At 28.4% G+C, this 18,200-nt stretch overlaps 2 protein-coding genes across 2 annotated transcripts; one reads left to right on the plus strand and one right to left on the minus strand.

The window, feature by feature from the left end:
* The first annotated feature begins 3,404 nt into the window (after positions 1 to 3,404).
* LOC108337721 (MFP1 attachment factor 1) lies at positions 3,405 to 4,099 on the plus strand. Its single transcript, XM_017574296.2, has one exon. The coding sequence runs from the start codon at positions 3,533 to 3,535 to the stop codon at positions 3,902 to 3,904; it is 372 nt and encodes a 123-aa protein (XP_017429785.1). The 5' UTR covers positions 3,405 to 3,532; the 3' UTR covers positions 3,905 to 4,099.
* A 5,958-nt stretch (positions 4,100 to 10,057) lies between these two features.
* LOC128197780 (uncharacterized) lies at positions 10,058 to 10,612 on the minus strand. Its single transcript, XM_052880547.1, has one exon. It carries the CDS (start codon positions 10,486 to 10,488, stop codon positions 10,228 to 10,230), a length of 261 nt encoding a protein of 86 aa, XP_052736507.1. The 5' UTR covers positions 10,489 to 10,612; the 3' UTR covers positions 10,058 to 10,227.
* Between the last annotated feature and the right edge of the window lie 7,588 nt (positions 10,613 to 18,200).

An 18,200-nucleotide genomic window follows, 5' to 3' on the forward strand; every position in this document is an offset into this window, starting at 1 on the left:
AAATAAGAATATTGTTTTGCTTTATTGTATTCCCATCGACATCATAAACAGTGCTGCAAGTGTAGCTAAGATTCAGGTACTCGGCCAGAAAACAGAATTGCTACCACTCTCTGACGAACAGTGACTATGATAATAGTATATAAGGGTTTTTGTAAGTGCATCACTTCTTTCATCCATGTACTAGGAATATGAAACGGTTCAATTTTGGGTGTTTTTGTCCCATAATTTGGTCATATCTGTTGGGAATTCAAGGGTGAATCTAACTCCCTCATGCAATGGTTACAAGATTTAAGGTGTGTTTATATTTGTTAGCAATGTTGTTTATATTTGTTAGCAATGTTGTGTTATATGTAGATTGTACCGATTGAATACATGTCGGTCATGTCAGTATACACATTATATCTATTCAAATGCATATCCATCATCTAAATCAATCTCGATCATCTAAATCGGACATGTTTTTTTATCCAAATTTATAAATTCATGTCGATGAGAGAGTTGAATTAGCATATCATAATCAAACTAAAGAAAAAAAGATTAATCCAAAATTAACAAAATAATTAGATCATGTCATTTATATTTATCCAATTCAAGAAAGAATCCATAAATAATAATATAAATAACAATCTATGAAGTATATGGTAACGTTATCATTCACGTGATAAAATTAAAAGTATTAACTTATAACAATTTTAATATATTTAAAGTAATAGTCAGGTAAAATTGATTTTAAATCATTTTCTAATCACACAAAATTAGTTTTTAACAAATTAAGTCTAATAAAATCTATACGTTTAGTCAACTACAATAATAATAAGAAGATAAAAATAAACAAAATTAATAAAAGAATAAATAAATAAATAATAAAAAAATAAAAAAATTACAATTAGAAAAAATAATAATAATAAAAGTAAGTTGATTTCATTATTTTCTAAAGTAGAATTTTTCATCATTTATATAAGGATTAATTTTCATTTAATTATTGTGTTAGATTTTTAAATTAGTTAATATAGATTCTCAATTCTATTAATTAAGGTGATGTAAATATTAAAAAAAAGGTAAGGACAATATTTGAAAAAAAAAACAGAAAAAGTCGTATAGATGAAAGAAAAATAGAAAAAGTCTACAAATTAAAATAAATAAATGAAAACATAAAACAGAATGCAATCATGCTCATTTCAAAAGTAAAAAAAAAGGTCGTGTAGTAATATCACGACTTCTGAAAATAAACTAAAAAGAAAACCTCAAGGAAAAAAAATAGAACAAATGAAATCGTTATACACGACTTTAATAATAATAAAAGATGAATTTGAAATATGATTTTGCTTTTTGTCGTAAGCAAATACGATTTCTTATTTATTAATTATTTGAACTCTTAACTAAAGTCGTTATACTTAAATACGATTTCTCTACTTATATTATTTTAACAGAAGTTATCCTACCCAACTACAATTTCAATGAAAATTATTTTGGTTGAAGTCCCCATACACAACACTAAGATTTGGATATTGGAAAAACAAATACCATTTTTATGACTTACACTACAGGGATAATATTTATTGGAGAAAAGAATATTAATGAGACTTGAGCACACTCGTATAAGATATTAACAATATTTTTTATTAAAATTTTAAAATAATAAATTAATGAATCTTTATTTTAATATATATTTTTTATATTTTCATTCCAGGTAAAACTTAGATTCATTGTTTACGTAAAACATTTAAAGATACTACTTTTACACAAATCACATATTGAAAACCCTAACCTATCATTTTTTACAATACCAAATCAAACCAACAAGGTGAAACAAGATAAACCACTTAACTCTTGTTCACTTGAATAAATTTGGAAGAAAATGATTGAATGAATTTGAGAGGATTTGAAGGTAAATTTTTTGTTGTTTATTTGATTGGATTTTGGAGATAGGTAAGAGTAGATTTAGAAGTAAATTTTTTTAATCTATCACATAAATCCAATTCTACACTAATTCTCACAAACTTTCACTTTACATTTTGTGTGACATCATAATAATAAATCCAACTTGCCATTATTAATAAAACCGATAATATGACAATTTATAACCGAAAAAGAAAACATACGCATCCAAAGACTGCCTTTTACACATGTCTTCCCGAGTAAACACGAAAGCAAACATGTCCTTTTACACATAAAAGTTTGTTAAAGTCCTAAAAGGTTAAGGAAACAATGGCGTGATTTCTTCAAGCTCAAAAGGTATGATTTTGAACTCAGGTGTTCTAACATGAATCGTTGCATTCCAAAGGCGTGAGTACTAAAATTCACAAGTGCGTTTCACTTCCTGCAACATGAGCACAAGCCATGTCCATTGACCCACATTTTCTTTTTGTATTTATAATATTTGGTTCTAACCAAAACACCTTTTCTACGTAAACGCATTAAAAGACAAATGACCATAATAAATTAACAACTTTTTCATACCAATTTTCTCGTAACAATCACATGTCATTCTTCTATTGATTCGTTTGAATATATTTTTTAAAAGTATTTAAAATGAATCAATCATAAGTCACCATAAGTAGGTTGTCAAAATTGTCAAAAAGAAATTGTTAAAAAACATTTTTTAAAACCAAATTCTTAAAAACAAAGCTAATGAGTCATAACATTTAAAAAATGTCAAAGTGACACTGATCATTTATTTGACTCTCCATCTTTCAACTTTTCATATTCTCTTAATTCTTTTTAAATCACACGTTTTATTTTACAATTAAAGAGAATTGGTAGCGGTAACTTGCAATTAATTGATTTAATAATGACTAATATGGATAAAAATGGAAGATTTAAAAAAAAATTAACAAAACTAAATGAATTAATTGTTTTTCTTGATATTTGATTTGAGTGAGTCGTTTTTAACTCTTCCAAAAGGTATCTTTTGGAATATTCATTTTTTTTCTCAGAAAGTTATAATCTTTAACCCTTCCAAAATTACTTCCCCGAAAAGGATTATTTTATGAAACAAAAAAGGATGTATACTAATAAATCCAGGAGGTTCAAATAACAATATTATAAAATAAGGCCGATGGAGTTGATTAAGCTAGGCCCATTGAAGTAAACCAATGCGAGTTAAAATTGAGATAGAATTTCGTAAACTATTCTAAATCGGATTATAGTTTTCGGGCTTACTTTTTTCCTTTCAATTATGAATTTTTAACAAATAATTATGTATAAAATATAGATTAATAGTTGAATTAAGAAGGTCCATAAAAAAACATTTTAGTTTATTAAATTAATAAAATTAGAAATGAAAATGATAAGAAAAGAAGAAAATATTTTGAAAAAATGCATTAATGTTGTAGTTTTCAAAGATCCCCCACCAATAGATCTCACTTACAAGGCAACGCATTGTTTGTCGAAACATCCCATTCCTTAAACAAAAACACAACAAACGTCACACTTTCTGTCTCTTTCTCTTCCTCCCTTTGTTTTTCAAACCCTTTAAAACCACTATTCTTCCACAAACTCAAAATCCCATATTCCCCTTTTCGTCGTTACTATGTCAAACACCGAAACCACACCGGACCAACCCTCCACTCCACCGCAAGCGGAGGCTCCGCCGCAGCCAGACCCCTCCGCAGCTCTTTCCTTCACCATATGGCCCATCACCATGCGCACCCGCGATGCCATCGTCAACCGCCTCATCGAGACCCTCACCACCTCCTCCGTACTCTCCGAAGGCTACGGCACTCTCTCATCCGACGAAGCCTCCGCCGCCGCTCACCAGATCGAGGGGGAAGCCTTCTCCGCCGCGACCTCCGCCGATGGCATTAAGACCCTCCAGCTCTACTCCAAGGAGATCAGCAAGCGCATGCTCGACACTGTCAAGACCTCCGCCGTAGAGGGCGTCGCCACTGTCGTCTCCGAATAACCTTTGTTCTGCGAGATTGTAGAAGTGGAAGATCCGCGGATGTAAAATTACTTGCTCTGGCTTATTCGGATTCGTATGAAAATTTTTCACTTTTCTAACTTTATAGTCTCTTTTGAGTGTAGGCATGCTTTTGTTGCATCAACTTATGGTAATAACAGTAAAGATAAATTTAGATATATTTCCATTCGGCCTTTATCAGAGTTAGAATTTTATCTCGATTGTGTGTGCTACCGCTGTTTCTAACCACTGTTTCCAAAATTTATTGAACAACAACACTTGAAGAATTTAAGGAACTGCATTTTTTTCTTAATAATCCATCAATTTTCCGATGTTTGCTTGTCTTGTGATAAGAATAGAGTTTGCAAGATATTTGTTCTCGATTGAAACTATTTGTTGGTGACTTAGCTTAGAGATATAGCAGTGATGATTAGTAATGGTATGATAGTGATGCTGGTTTCGCTCTTTTGTGCCGAGTGAGTTTTCTTCTGTCTACTTCCCCATTAGTTAGGATGTACATTGTCTGAATCTTTATTATATATACCCTGTGAATGTTATATTTCTGTGAATTTTCTGTCATGATCAGAGAAGTTTAGGGTAAAAGTGTTAAATAACGAATCACGGATGCGGATAAACTAATCGATTCCTACAAATTCAGTCATAAAAAAGTAGAAAATGTGAGAGATGAAAAAGATGCCACTATGAAGATTGATTGATATGTTAAAAACATTCGTAACTTTATGTTAGAAATTAAAAATGAGAATCAAAACTGAAATAGAATTTCCCTGACAAAGCATAAAGCTTTTATATCAAATGAGTCAAAGCTAATGTTAAAAGTCATCAAATACTTATACTATGGGTACCTGTCTCATCCCTCAAACGATCCAATAATTCTAATAGCAACAAATTTCAGAAAATAGTTTCTAACCACAAAGACAAACAAATACACAAGTACACAATTCCTATTCTACAATGCGGTCAAGGATTTTCAAGTCTATGGCAATTCAGGATTGAAGTGCAAAAACGAGTGGTGACAACAATGGTGCTGCTTTTGTTCATTCAGCCCCACAAGAGTTGATGATGCCAATCATTTGTTATCATAGCAACTGGATCAATAATTTCTTCATTGGATTATGTGCTGATTGATATCTTATTTAAGGTCATCTCTTTGTTTCTGTAACCTGTGCCCAAGCTTTTACTTAAGCAGCAATCTTGGACTAACATATGCATACCTCTGCACACTTGTGATTTAAGATGAAAGGTGCTCCATTTTGCATACTGATTAACTAATTGTATCCATGTCTGCACAATGGTTTTATCCTTGTGAGGTTTTAGCTTTCCTAGTTGTGAAGATCAGAGTGACAGGGACATAGTGTTAGTGCGTTATTCACAGCGTGTTCGTTTGCTCAGTGACATTAATGTATTCTTCTTTGATAGTATCATGGACTGGCTGTTTCAAGTTTTGAATTTCATTTATGGTGTGTTGTGGTGACAGTCTATGTGAAGAATAAGTTTCACATTATTGTTGTGTTAGACATTCTTTGGTTAATATCACGTGAACTTGAAGAAAAAGTTCCAAGATATAATGCATCATAAATGAGGTAACGATGCACACGCTGACTATTGCTTGGTTGAGCACATAGATCATTGTTTCAGGATTGCTCTGCATGCCTATTTGACTGCTTCGAAAAACATTCTGGTTGATTTTGAGACCAACTCACATGAAAAAAAAGAGTTAAAGTTTTTAGTCATATTAGCCTCTTTTTTAGAAGATAAAGATTGGAGCAGACCAATCTGTCACATTAATTGTTCTAAGCTGGCCCATTTAAAACGTGTGTCAACTTGGTCCAACTGGGTTATAATTAACCAGTGGGCCTTCGTAGAGTTACAAAAAATTATAAACTCTCTCATATTGTCCGTTTCAATGAAAAAAAAAATTATCTTTTGAGAACCTTTTCCGACAAATAACTCACTTCACAATTTTATTTAATATATATAGATATATTAATATTTTTAATTTTAAAAATAGAAACAATATTATAAAAATATTAATATAGTTAATTGTGAAATAGTTTTATGGATTATCGTCAAAAGTATGAATGTTCTTCCATGAATGAATTAGTGGCTGTAAATTCTATCAAGATTTGTCATATTTTGGGGAACCACTTGGGTTTCTATAATGTTTTGTGGAATGTAAAATAGTAAAATAACATAAAATCTATGTGTCCTGTCGGAGGAAGATAGTCTTTAATCTTAAGTTTATATAAATAGGACACCTTCTCGATCGGTAGTTCTACTTCTAAGCACCACAATTACAAATTCAACATATTTACAGATAAAATATACTTATTGACTTTTGAGTCGTGATTAGGTCAGCTCTAATTAAAAACTCATTTTAAAACCTATAAATACAGAAGTAAGATAAGAAGATAGGTGATTACATTTGTTGCAAATTTAAAACTTTACTATGCTAATTGATCAGACTTTGTTGCGAATTTAAAACTTTACTATGCTAATTGATGAGACATATATTACTGACTTGAGCGTGTAATTGCCTTTTTCAGGTACCTATCCGCTCAGTTAGAAGTTTGGAGGCGCAAAATTGAGAATAACTTCGTAACGGAGACATAAAATAACGTTAGAGGATTGACAGAAAAGTGTGAAAGAGTGTTAATTGTGATTCTCCACCTCACATCCGAAACATTATGTCAAGTGAAATTTTAAATATATCAACGTGTCTATCCAGCGTATGCGATTGAATCAATATTTTTAAACAAAGTGTAGTTAAAAATTGGAGTCTTTTTTACTCCTCATACTTTGGTCCAAGGTGGGAAAATAGGAGAACAGAAAACTCAATTTTAAGAAAAAATAAAACAACAAAATCCTATTTTGTTGTCTGCATGAGGACATGTTTACAAGCAAAGTGAATGTTGAGATAGGAGAGATGGGTGTTCTTCTTAATTCATGGACCACTTTTGACAAGGGCAGCCAAGAATTTGGACTGTGGTGTGAGCATGTTTGCGATTTGGACTCTGAACATTTTCCTACCCTCATGTTACTAACTCATTCACATGCTGCCACAGCCACTCTTTGACCTTGAATATGCTCATTCATTACCTACGTTGATTATTAATTAATACCACGATTACGATGTTCAATTTCATTGCATTCCTTGTTTGATTAAGGTTGGAATCAATTGGATGCATAATAAAGCTGTCGGTAACGTTTGTAGCATTGAAAACTATGCTTCTTTATGTGAAATGTTCAGTAAACTAACCTGTCAAACTTGTGATATTTGAATCTGATAGTACCACTTATTTGAAACAAAAGGATCAGTTTGGTAGGATTGAAAACTATTGCTAGGACTGAAGTCATGTATATTAACACACTTACACGTGGGTAACTTTGACAATTGGGTGCAAGATGAAAAAAGGTATCAACTGGCATTGGTATTGGTATTGGTATTTGTGCAATGTTAGGAACAACCTTTCCTGAAAACACTGTTGCATGATATGTTTTCAACTAATTGGAAATGAAATAAAAAGTTGTCGCAAAAAGGGAATTTTTCACTTTCTTTTTCTTGTGAACCACTTAGCATTTTCCATTAGAAAGATTAACATAACCTCAAGGATTAAGAGAGATTGATTTAGTGAGTTAATCACCCTTTTTGTAATTTTTTTGAGTCTTCTTGTTTTCAAGCATGAAGGAGTTGACAAATTTTTCTAAAGACACTTAGTTTATGTTTGAAAAAAAAAATGTTAATTAATTAATAAGTTTTTTCTCATTTTGTGTCTTGCAAAGAGGAATTTTTCATCAAGATGGGAATCAAAATACAAAATTGATACTTACGGGAAACACAAGAGCTTGAATGTTGTAGTTGTTTATGTATAAATCAGGAAGAGAACATTTTAGTCTCTATCATTCTTCTGTTATTTAAGATTGTCAACCTCGATCTACTTCATGTTTCAACTAAGGTGCATAGGATCCTACCTATAAAAATATACATTCATATGTTTTAAAAACATTTTCAACACTCTAATATTTTTAAATTTAGGGTTTAATCATATAGTTACAACAATTAAAATTTTTTAAGTTAATTACTTATCATCTTCATTGTACTTTTATTGCATTTTATTTTTCACTTTTATTTCTAAAATATTTAAGTAAATCATAAATTTTCTAAAATTCAACAACTAATATATCTATGACAATAGGGAACTTGATTCCTGAAAAAGAAAATTTATACCTAAAACAAACTCTCCAAAGATATTTGATCACAGGAAGTTGAGTTTAATCCAATAATTGGATACAAAACAGAAATGTGTCAAATTATACAGTTTTATGTACCTAAAATGACTTGATTTCTCATAATTGTAGATAAAATTTGTGGGCGAAAATCCTCAAGTGTATTCTTTTTTCATTTCCTTTACTTAATTTAATATATATTAAAAAAAGATTAACTATATTTTTAATTCCTAAACTTTTAACTAATATTATAATTAGTTTTTGTCAAAAACTTTATACCAATTTTATTTCTACACTTTATGAATGAATATATAAAAACACTGAAGAGTTTATCATTAGTCGAATGTCATTCCTTCTGAACCAAGCACTAATTCATCAAAATCATCCGTTCACAAACGAAAAGAAAAAAAATTGTCATTTGTGGTATCATAAATTATTTAACGTTGTTGAGTGTTGAAAAGAACATACATTATAGAAATAAAATTGGTACAAAAAGTTTATGACAGGAAGAAAATAGAATTTCGCTTGAAAGTTTAGTATCTAAAAACATAATTAACACTTTAAAAATATTACTTTTGTTAAGAATTTAATTAAATTAACTAGCTGACCAGTAGCCAGTCATATCTGATTTTGTCAGTTTCTTGAACTATTATTCTTCACCAAGTTATCCACGAGTTGACCATTTTCAAGTTTAACTAGTCGACTAAGCAAATTCGGTTAGGTTTTGAAAACTACTTGTGGAAATTTAAGTAAACAGAAGCCTCACTTATGAACAAAATACCATTAATTGTTCATTTAAACAAAATTAAATATTGCTTTTGATGAGAGTAGAAAATTAAAATACTATATAGACTTCATTTGGTGCTACAAGAAAGTTGCTGTGAGAGGTCAACATTTCCAAGCATGGCTGCAGAGGAATGTCATCCTTCATATCTGCCTTTCTCATCTTATCTTTGACTTACATTCTAAAAGCTTTAACCATACTTTAGATTGCTTAGCAAACATACCAACCAAAAAGAATTTCGTCACTACTTCTTCATCCCAACATCTCTTTTACTTTCTCTTTCTTTCTGTTTCCTTTTTACAGTTTCTTTAAGATTTTAATATTATCATCGTTTTGAGGATAAAAAAAGTACAATCATTTGTATTAAGAACTTATTTGAAGATTAGTAAATTAACCTTTTTGATCACTCAGTATATGCATGTGAATCATTTTAAGTTAATATCAGTTTTAAAGGCTACAAAGAGAGAAATAACATACTAGCATTAGTTTATCATAAAACATTTTTTTTACTTATAACTTTTAAGGTGTTTTATATTAATTATAAAATTAATAGAATTAGCACAGTAACATGTATGATTAAAAAAATACATCGAGATAGCTTTGGTCCCAATCATGAGATTATGTAACATTTATAACCTTTAATAACTTTATTACTGTTAATTGTCAGCGACTAAATTTCATATTAGTATTAATACCAGTTTTGAGCTAAGTGCTTAACATGTTTTCTTTTCATCTGTTCATTTACTTGTTTGCGCAATCGCTTGTTATTATAATATATATACATGTTATGCAATTTGAACAGCGTTGATGATATATATATAAGATTTCAACAGTAATAGCACAAAATTCATATATAAGTGGAGAGAAATTTAAAACTGATAGACGATGATTCTGAGCTTTTTTTGGTTTTCTTTGCATCATAGTTTATGCACATCGTAGGAATCAAATGTTTCTTATAAGCTCTGTGTCTTTAAGCATATTTCCAGTTGGTGATGAAATGAAAAAGAGAAAGAAATATAGTATGTGTATATATATATATATATATATATAACTTCTCAACATATATATATATATATATATATATATATATATATATATATATATATATATATATATATATTCAGAGATGTGTAACAGATTATTTTTACAATCAGCTTCTGCAAAGTAGACACACATGTATCTGATTAATGTATGTGGAGGAAGTGAAAACAAAAACGAAAACAAAAAAATGGAAGAAAATTGAAAGAAATGAAGGTGGAAGAAAACCAGCAGAGTGAAAAGCAAGGAAGAAGACTAATCAGTGACCAGGACCCTTTTTGCTGGGTCCAGAAGCTAGTTTATACGCCAAACTTCGAGCAAATTGACGAGTTATGGAGTTGTTAGAAGAAACAGAAAATGTTGCCATTCCAACATACGAAGCTTCTCCTTTCAAATCCTCACAACCGTCACCTAAAGGTGTCTCTGATCGAAGGACTCTTCCATGCACAAACCAGATTTGTGATGACGCCACAAGCACTGTCATAACCATCACAATCCAAACACTCTTCTTCATCTGCATCTTTTCTTGGTTTTTCCGAACAGTACTATATTCTTTTGAGTACTTATAAACTTCTTTCTCTAAGAGCAACGAAAAATGTTACAGTGTGTGAAGTTGTTGTTGCTCTAGCTGAGTTATAGCTTGTGATGCTCTACATATATTTATATAGAGAAAGGTTTCTGGTAGAGACGGTGAAGCTGTTTCCAAGTGGGTCCTTAAAAGCTGCAAGCTGATTTGACTTTAGCCAAATTCTTATGTATTTCGTGGGATTTTCATTTGAAAATTTGTGTAGGGTTAATTATGGCTTGCCGCAAACGCTCCACGTGCAGAGAATGAATTGGTTGCTTTGAATATTCTTCCCATATTCATGAATTTTGACTTTCTACTGTTACTCATGCCACTCCTTAAATTCTGACAACCAAGAAAAATGAACAGATTATGGATTAAACCTACAAAGTTAACTTGTGAGATTGAAGTAAATGGAGAATCATGACATGTTGAACCAATTGTTTCACACGGTTTTTGCGATTCTATGTTGTTGTGTATGTGTACAATCTGGTACGCGTTGCATGCTTACTTTTGATTTTTAAAATGTTTTGGTGTTCCCTTTTTACATGTCACGATAGTTGAAAAGCAGTGAGAGGAAGATGGATTTGAAATTTGGTGCCTTTGGAAAAGGCATACACAGGTTTTGTTGAACTGTCACCTTCTTTGAGTTCACGGCGGTGCATCAATTTAGATTTTCTGCTCTATTTTTAGTCTTAATTAGTTTATTTTGTATCATTAAAATATTGATAGACATACGTTTTATAATATATTAATTTTTTAAAATATATTAATCCTTATTATATTTGGAAAGAATAGCAAAAAGATAGTATTATTGAGTATAAATGAAGTAACAGTAGAATAACACATATTTACATTCACTTACATTCATTTAAAACATATTATAAGAATACAATGATTATAAAATAATAATTTTTTATATTTTTAAGAAGAATAAAAGAATAAAAAATAGTATTGAATTAATGAAAAAAATTTGTATGTCAAAAATATGATTTTTAAAATTTGTGAGAATTTCAAAAAAGACAAAAAGAATGCACAACCAAGTATTGCAAATTTATCGGATCAGAATTCTCGTGGCTCAAGAGAATGTGTGAAACTCAAGTTTTGTTTGCTAAATATAAATTTAAGACGAGTAAAGATGTAAAAGTTAAATATTTAAATAAAAATGAGAAAATTAAATAATTTATCAGAAAAAAATCATAAATCTATTGTCTCACTATTTAAAATTACAAATAATATTAATTATTTATGTATGAATTTTTCTTCTAATGTAATTATGATTTGTTAGACACAATATATTCTTTCTCCACGAATTAAGCCTCGTGAGTGGCGATCACCACATGTGTGAAGAAACCATATTTAGAAAAAAAAAATCTTTCACAATAAAAAAATTACCCATTTATCTATACGAGGAAAGTAGAAAAGTTGAGCTTCTATGTTGAATCCAATCATTTCACGTTTCGTAAATTTTGGATTTAAGATTGAATCTATTAGCTAATCAAATCTTCATTTATCTAATCAAATTACATTACAAATAGTTGTAGAAATTTTGCAATATTAAAATTCTCCACCTACCACTCCAACTTCTTTGTTTTTATTAAAAGAATAATAAAAAACTAGCCAATGTAGCTTCCTTCGATTTTTTTATTCTTCTTAAGATATTAGTCGTAAGAAAACTGTATATGGATATATATATATATATATATATATATATATATATATATATATATATATATTAATTTTTTATATATACGTATAAAATAGTAATTGAAAAAGACATACACCTTGTTGTTTATTGGTATTACATTAAATAATTAATGTTTTTTCTACTTTGGAAACATTAGTTAAGAAAATAAAACAAAGCATATCCAGTAAACGAGTTCAAGGGATGTAGTTTTCTAATGTAGAGAAAAGTATTTTATGATATCGTGAACCACTAGCCAAAGGAAGAACAAATTCATCTCTTAGTTTTTTAGTCAAAATCCCATTCTTGTTTTCACGCGTTGCATATTGATTATATTGATGTACACTTCACAACAATTTCCTATTTTAGATTTCTTTACGGCTTTCTTTTTGTTTTAACTTGGACATAAGAAATATTTTCAATTTATCTTTTCTAAGAACACTATATATGCATTTTTAAGGTTTTTTTTACGCTATTAGATTCTCTAATTAAAAATATACTTTTTCCTCACTCTTCTAAAATAATAAAGTTTAGTAGCACAAATGTATATACATAATTAGAATAAACTTCAATGGTAATTAATTGAATAAAGAATAAAAAAAAACGTATCTAAATTTTGTTCAACGGAAAAAGTCATTTACAAAATTCAGAGATAGCACTTGCATCAATGGATCACGTGCAAAAGAAATTAATTGTTATTTGACTCTCAAACTTCAAGAAAGTATGAGATAGAGGAATTCAGGATGCAAAATACGAAATAGAGAGACTGAAATTTGTCATCACATAAGGGCATTAGTAGAGATAGGCAAAAGAAAAAAAAAAACTTGAGTAAACAAATATTCGCAAATAAAATTCACGATGGATAGTTGGTATTGAAGGTATTTATTATTTATGGATAGCGTGTAACAAATATTTTAATACTCACTTATAAATTAGTTGAGTATGGGTATTATACTATTCGTTACCTGCTAAAAATAAAAATTTAATTTATATTTTATTAAATTAAATTTAATTAAAATTAGTTTATATTTTATTGTGTTAAATTTAACTAAAATTATATTTTAATTTAAATTTAATTTAATTTATATAATATTTTATATTATTTTTTGTAATTTTATTTTAAACATTTATAAACTATTTTTTTAATATTCATAAACATCTACATATATTAGTGAATTTTAAAATACCTCTAGGCATTTTTTAAAATAAATATCTATACAGATAACGGACTTGTAGTGGATAAATTTTAACCTGACCCGTTACCATTTCTATCCTTTATATTAGAGATAAAATAAAATTTGTTGGTACAAATCCAAAGTGAAAGTTGAATAGATATAGACTTTTGGGAAAAGATATATAAAGATGTTTTAAATTAAAATTACTTTGTGCATAAATTAATTGAAACTAATGATACGAAGTTCCTATCTATTCGATACGACAATCATAAATAATTAATGTGAAATGTACGGAGAAAGATAGTGCAAAATGTTTCTCATTATTAAGCTAGAAAGTCACTTAGACAGTTTTTCAGATAGTTAAAATGTTAATAGAGACTAAGTAATAAATGGAGATCATACACTAAGTGTTGTGACTAATTAAACAGTTTAAGAAATTTTAAACAAAATTTTAGGGAGTCAATAATTTGGTAGATAAAGTCAATATCCAAAAGTTTGTATTCAAATATCTTAAACATGTATGTGACATACCCTTATGTACTTTCATTTTTAGATTCAACAGTTTCTTCATGTTTTAGTTTACATTTTTTGCTAATTGATCGCCGTGCACTCCTATCTTTTTATATTTTACAAGTTATTAGTTAAATTAATTATTATATGCGGAAGAAGCCATTGACTTCATATGCTATATTATATGATACACAAATATTATACGTGTATAGAATATGATATCCTATACATTTATTTTAAAAATAATAAGATAAAATATGTGATATTTACCTGATGATTGTTATTGTGTATTCAAATTAAAATAATATTTATTAAATATTGTTAAATTAAATAATTATAAAATATTATTCTTATAAAAGTAATATTGTCTTATGATTAAATATTTTATTGAAAAATATTCGTAAAATATCTTAATATATTATATAAAAAAATGACTTAAATTAAAATAGGTTAAAATATAAACTTTAAGTAATTCAATCTTATTAAATCCATTTATAAATAAGATTTGTATCTATTTACGTGTTATAAAATAAACTTATTTATAGTGAATCTTAACTGTTAATAAAGTATAATTTATACCGTACTTAGTTGTAATGAAAAACAAATTTGGCTCATGTAGGATATTTTTTTATTTTTTTTGTTTGTCTAGGATGAAACCAAAATCAAATAGATAGTAATATCAATTTATAATCTTTATTTTACGAATTGATTTTATGAATATAAATTAAATATTCTTGTGTGTACCTATTAAAGAAAGGAAATAAACCTATAATATGTGATTATTTAACATTTAGTGTGAGATTTGGATGTGCAACATGTGCATAAAATGGAAGTTAGTTTGGCGTGTTAGTTTTGAGGTTATTAAATTTATTAAGCAAGTGTTTCTTAGTTGATGTATATACGAATAAAATATGAAAACCCCTTTCCCTATAATATAGAAAATGTAATCCAATATTCATATTTGATATTAAAATATTTAATACGACATTTAATTATTCTGTGGAAGTAGTTGGGAACTGGGTAGGTAGATTGAAGTGCTTAAAGAATAATTTTAGAATGTATGACCGTATTTTGTTAACAACAAATCCTAGTTGCCGTACCAACCATTTTTGCACTTCAGATAAATAAGAGCATAATACATATTAGAATTTTACAATAATTTTGTCTAGAAAAAAGCACCATATCGATAAGCTAGGACACTAAAAACAACGTAACCTCCCATTTTTTTTACGGGTTCATTTTACCCCTTTCAGGCTTCTCAAATTCTTATTATCCTTTGTATTCCAAAAATTTCTCATTTATCATTATCAAAGTTTAATATCATTTCTATTATTGTTGCCCTCTCACATTCTATTTGTAACCATATTTATGATTATCAAAGTTAACAATTTACCTATTATTTCTCTTAACATTAGGCTTATTAACCCAATTGATATTGGCCTAACATTACACAATCCCTTATTCCATAGTTTTATTTTAAAAGTGTATAAGGTTACAAATGTTGTATCTTCTTTCCTTTGTTATTATACATAAACTACTTTTTACTTTTTGCAAGTCGATTTTATGTATTCTTTGATAAGTTGTTTATTTTATTTTATATATCATTGAACACTTTATAGGTCATAAGTTTATTTATTGAGAGATTTGAGTTCATCAATAGAGAGTGTCTTAGAAGATCACTTTTAGGTATCTTAGGATGTTATCCATTTGTCTTTAGAAGAGTTAATGTTCTGTTAATTTATAGGAGACTAGTCGTTTCCTTCCGAATTTAAAAGACTGTCAATTTCTTTGTGCGTTTTAAGAGTCTAATTGTTCCTATTGAATCTTCTTTGTCCCTTAGGAACATAGTCTCTCTTATTAGATTTTTCTCTTTTTCTATTCCTTAAGTGTTTAATTAGTCTAATTGAATTTTAAGAAATTTTCTTAATTTCTTAAGAGTATGATTACTCTCATCAAATTTCTTTTCTTTTTTCTATATCTTAAGAGTCTAATTTCTTTCATTTGTCTTTAGGAGATCTTCTTTATTTTTTAGGAATTTGGTTGCTCTCATGATTTTTTCTTCTTTATTCTTCAGAAGTCTAGTTACACCTATCAAATTTTGAAAAGTTACCTTCTACCAGTTAGAATTGTAGAATTAGTGTTTTTTACTCAGGTTATGAACAGCTCCTAAGCGAACTGAAATTATAGAATTGTAGTATTCAAATTTCTTCTCACTTGCATTTCACAAGTGAGTTTTCATATTTATTCTCACCTGCATTTTACAAGTGAGTCTTCTCCAAAATATTACATGAAAAAAATGGTTGAATAGTTGACAAATCGTTTTTTGAGAGATTAAGTTTCATCCAATCATCATTTGGAAGACTAAAACTAAACAAAAGTATTTATTCAACCAAACAGACAAAAAATATCTTAGAAAGAATGAACAATCTTATCAACAGATTTCCTTCAAAACATTGAAAATGAATAGTCTACATATAGATTTCCACCACAATATTAACCATAAAGTAATGTGAAAGAAAAATGATTACACAGTTGATAAAACGTAATCTGGGAGAATAGCACTCACCAAATTATTGGGAGACTAACATTCAAACCAAAGAAACTCCTACACCTTAGAAAGAATCAACAGTCCACTCCATAATAAAAAAGATAAATTTAAATTTATTTACAAAAAACATTGTTATTTCTCACCATCGTGATTCTTGTTTTGATGTTTGGAAAAGATGCAACACGATAGTTATTACAAGGATCACCCATCCACGTTAAACCCACAATAGATAATTAATTTCTTTCCTAAAAAGTAACATAGACATAATCCATCTACTCGAAAATTACGAATTATTTTTTAATTTCCGAGCACTTTTATTCCTTCACATATAAAGCAAGAAGTCTGATTTTGATAGAATGACGCGTATAAGGATTTTTATTACGTAAGAAGATCTCTCTTGGTTGTGAACGTAACGCATAAGTAGCACAGTAGCAGAGTGTGTAAGGTAATTAATTAGCCTTGTCAACGTCAAATTTTAGTTATTGGCGTGCACGATGCATCCAACGAGAACGAAGTTGTTGTGATTCAAATTTCAGCAGGAAAAAAGAAAAATAAGTGATTTGCCTTATTTCAAATGAATACTTATCATCACAAATATTAATAGTCAATGCATGTCACATTATTTCTAATTTTAACGTACACATATTTTCAAGCACTTACTTACCCATCCGCAGACTTTTTTTCTTTTAAATTACCCAGAAAAAGAAGAAGCATATTCCAGATTACAAACACAGACAACATCAAACAATTTTAGTGTGCCGCAACAAAAACTCTGTAATACCTAAGAAAACATCAAAACTCACTCCACATTCAAGTAACATTATATCAATACATATGTTTTTACTTTTTTTTTGTCTATAACTAATTTTAAGTCCCTACATAGGCATTGATGTTTGTTTGTGTGTTTTTTATGTTAATAAATATATGTTATATTAAAAGATATTTAAATATGTATTATATTAAAAATATTTAGAGGTTGAAAAATAACAAGTTTATAATTAAATTTTGAATAGAATACGCATAAATTTAGAAAGAATATATATATATATATATATATATATATATATATATATATATATATATATATATATATATATAAAGAGTAAATTTTGTAAAAATACATACGATATAACATGTGAAAAAATAAAGAGTAAATTATCTAAAAATATAAAAAATAGACTATGCAAAAATATATTAAGTATATTTGTTATAAATACAAATTAGTGTATGGATATATTAGTCTAATTGTATTGTTAAACTTGTATAATCAATGCATATGCATTTATAGGTACGTTTAATATCTAATACTAGATTCATCTAATGAATATAATGACACACTCATCTAATGTGTATTGTTAAACTCATCTAATATGTATGAACAAATTTGTCACATGTGTATTAAAGGACACATCTAATTAGATAATGAATAAAGTTATCTAATGTGTATAACAGACTCAAATAATATGTGTATAAACAGACTTGTCTAATGAATATTGTTGGACTCATTTAATGAGTGTATGGACAAACATATATAATGTAAGACTCATTTAATTACTAGATGGATAAACTCACCTAATGCGTATTCTTAGACTTGTCTAATTAATACATGGAATGAGTTATCTTATATTTTATGTACAAAATACTTGTCTAATTAGTGCATGAATAAACTTGTCTAATGTGTATTGCTAAAATCGTTTAATTAGAGTATGAACATACTCGTCCAATGAATATTGCAAGATTAATTTAATGA

This window comes from Vigna angularis, chromosome 7 (assembly GCF_016808095.1).
Source record: "Vigna angularis cultivar LongXiaoDou No.4 chromosome 7, ASM1680809v1, whole genome shotgun sequence".
Classification (NCBI taxonomy): domain Eukaryota; kingdom Viridiplantae; phylum Streptophyta; class Magnoliopsida; order Fabales; family Fabaceae; genus Vigna; species Vigna angularis.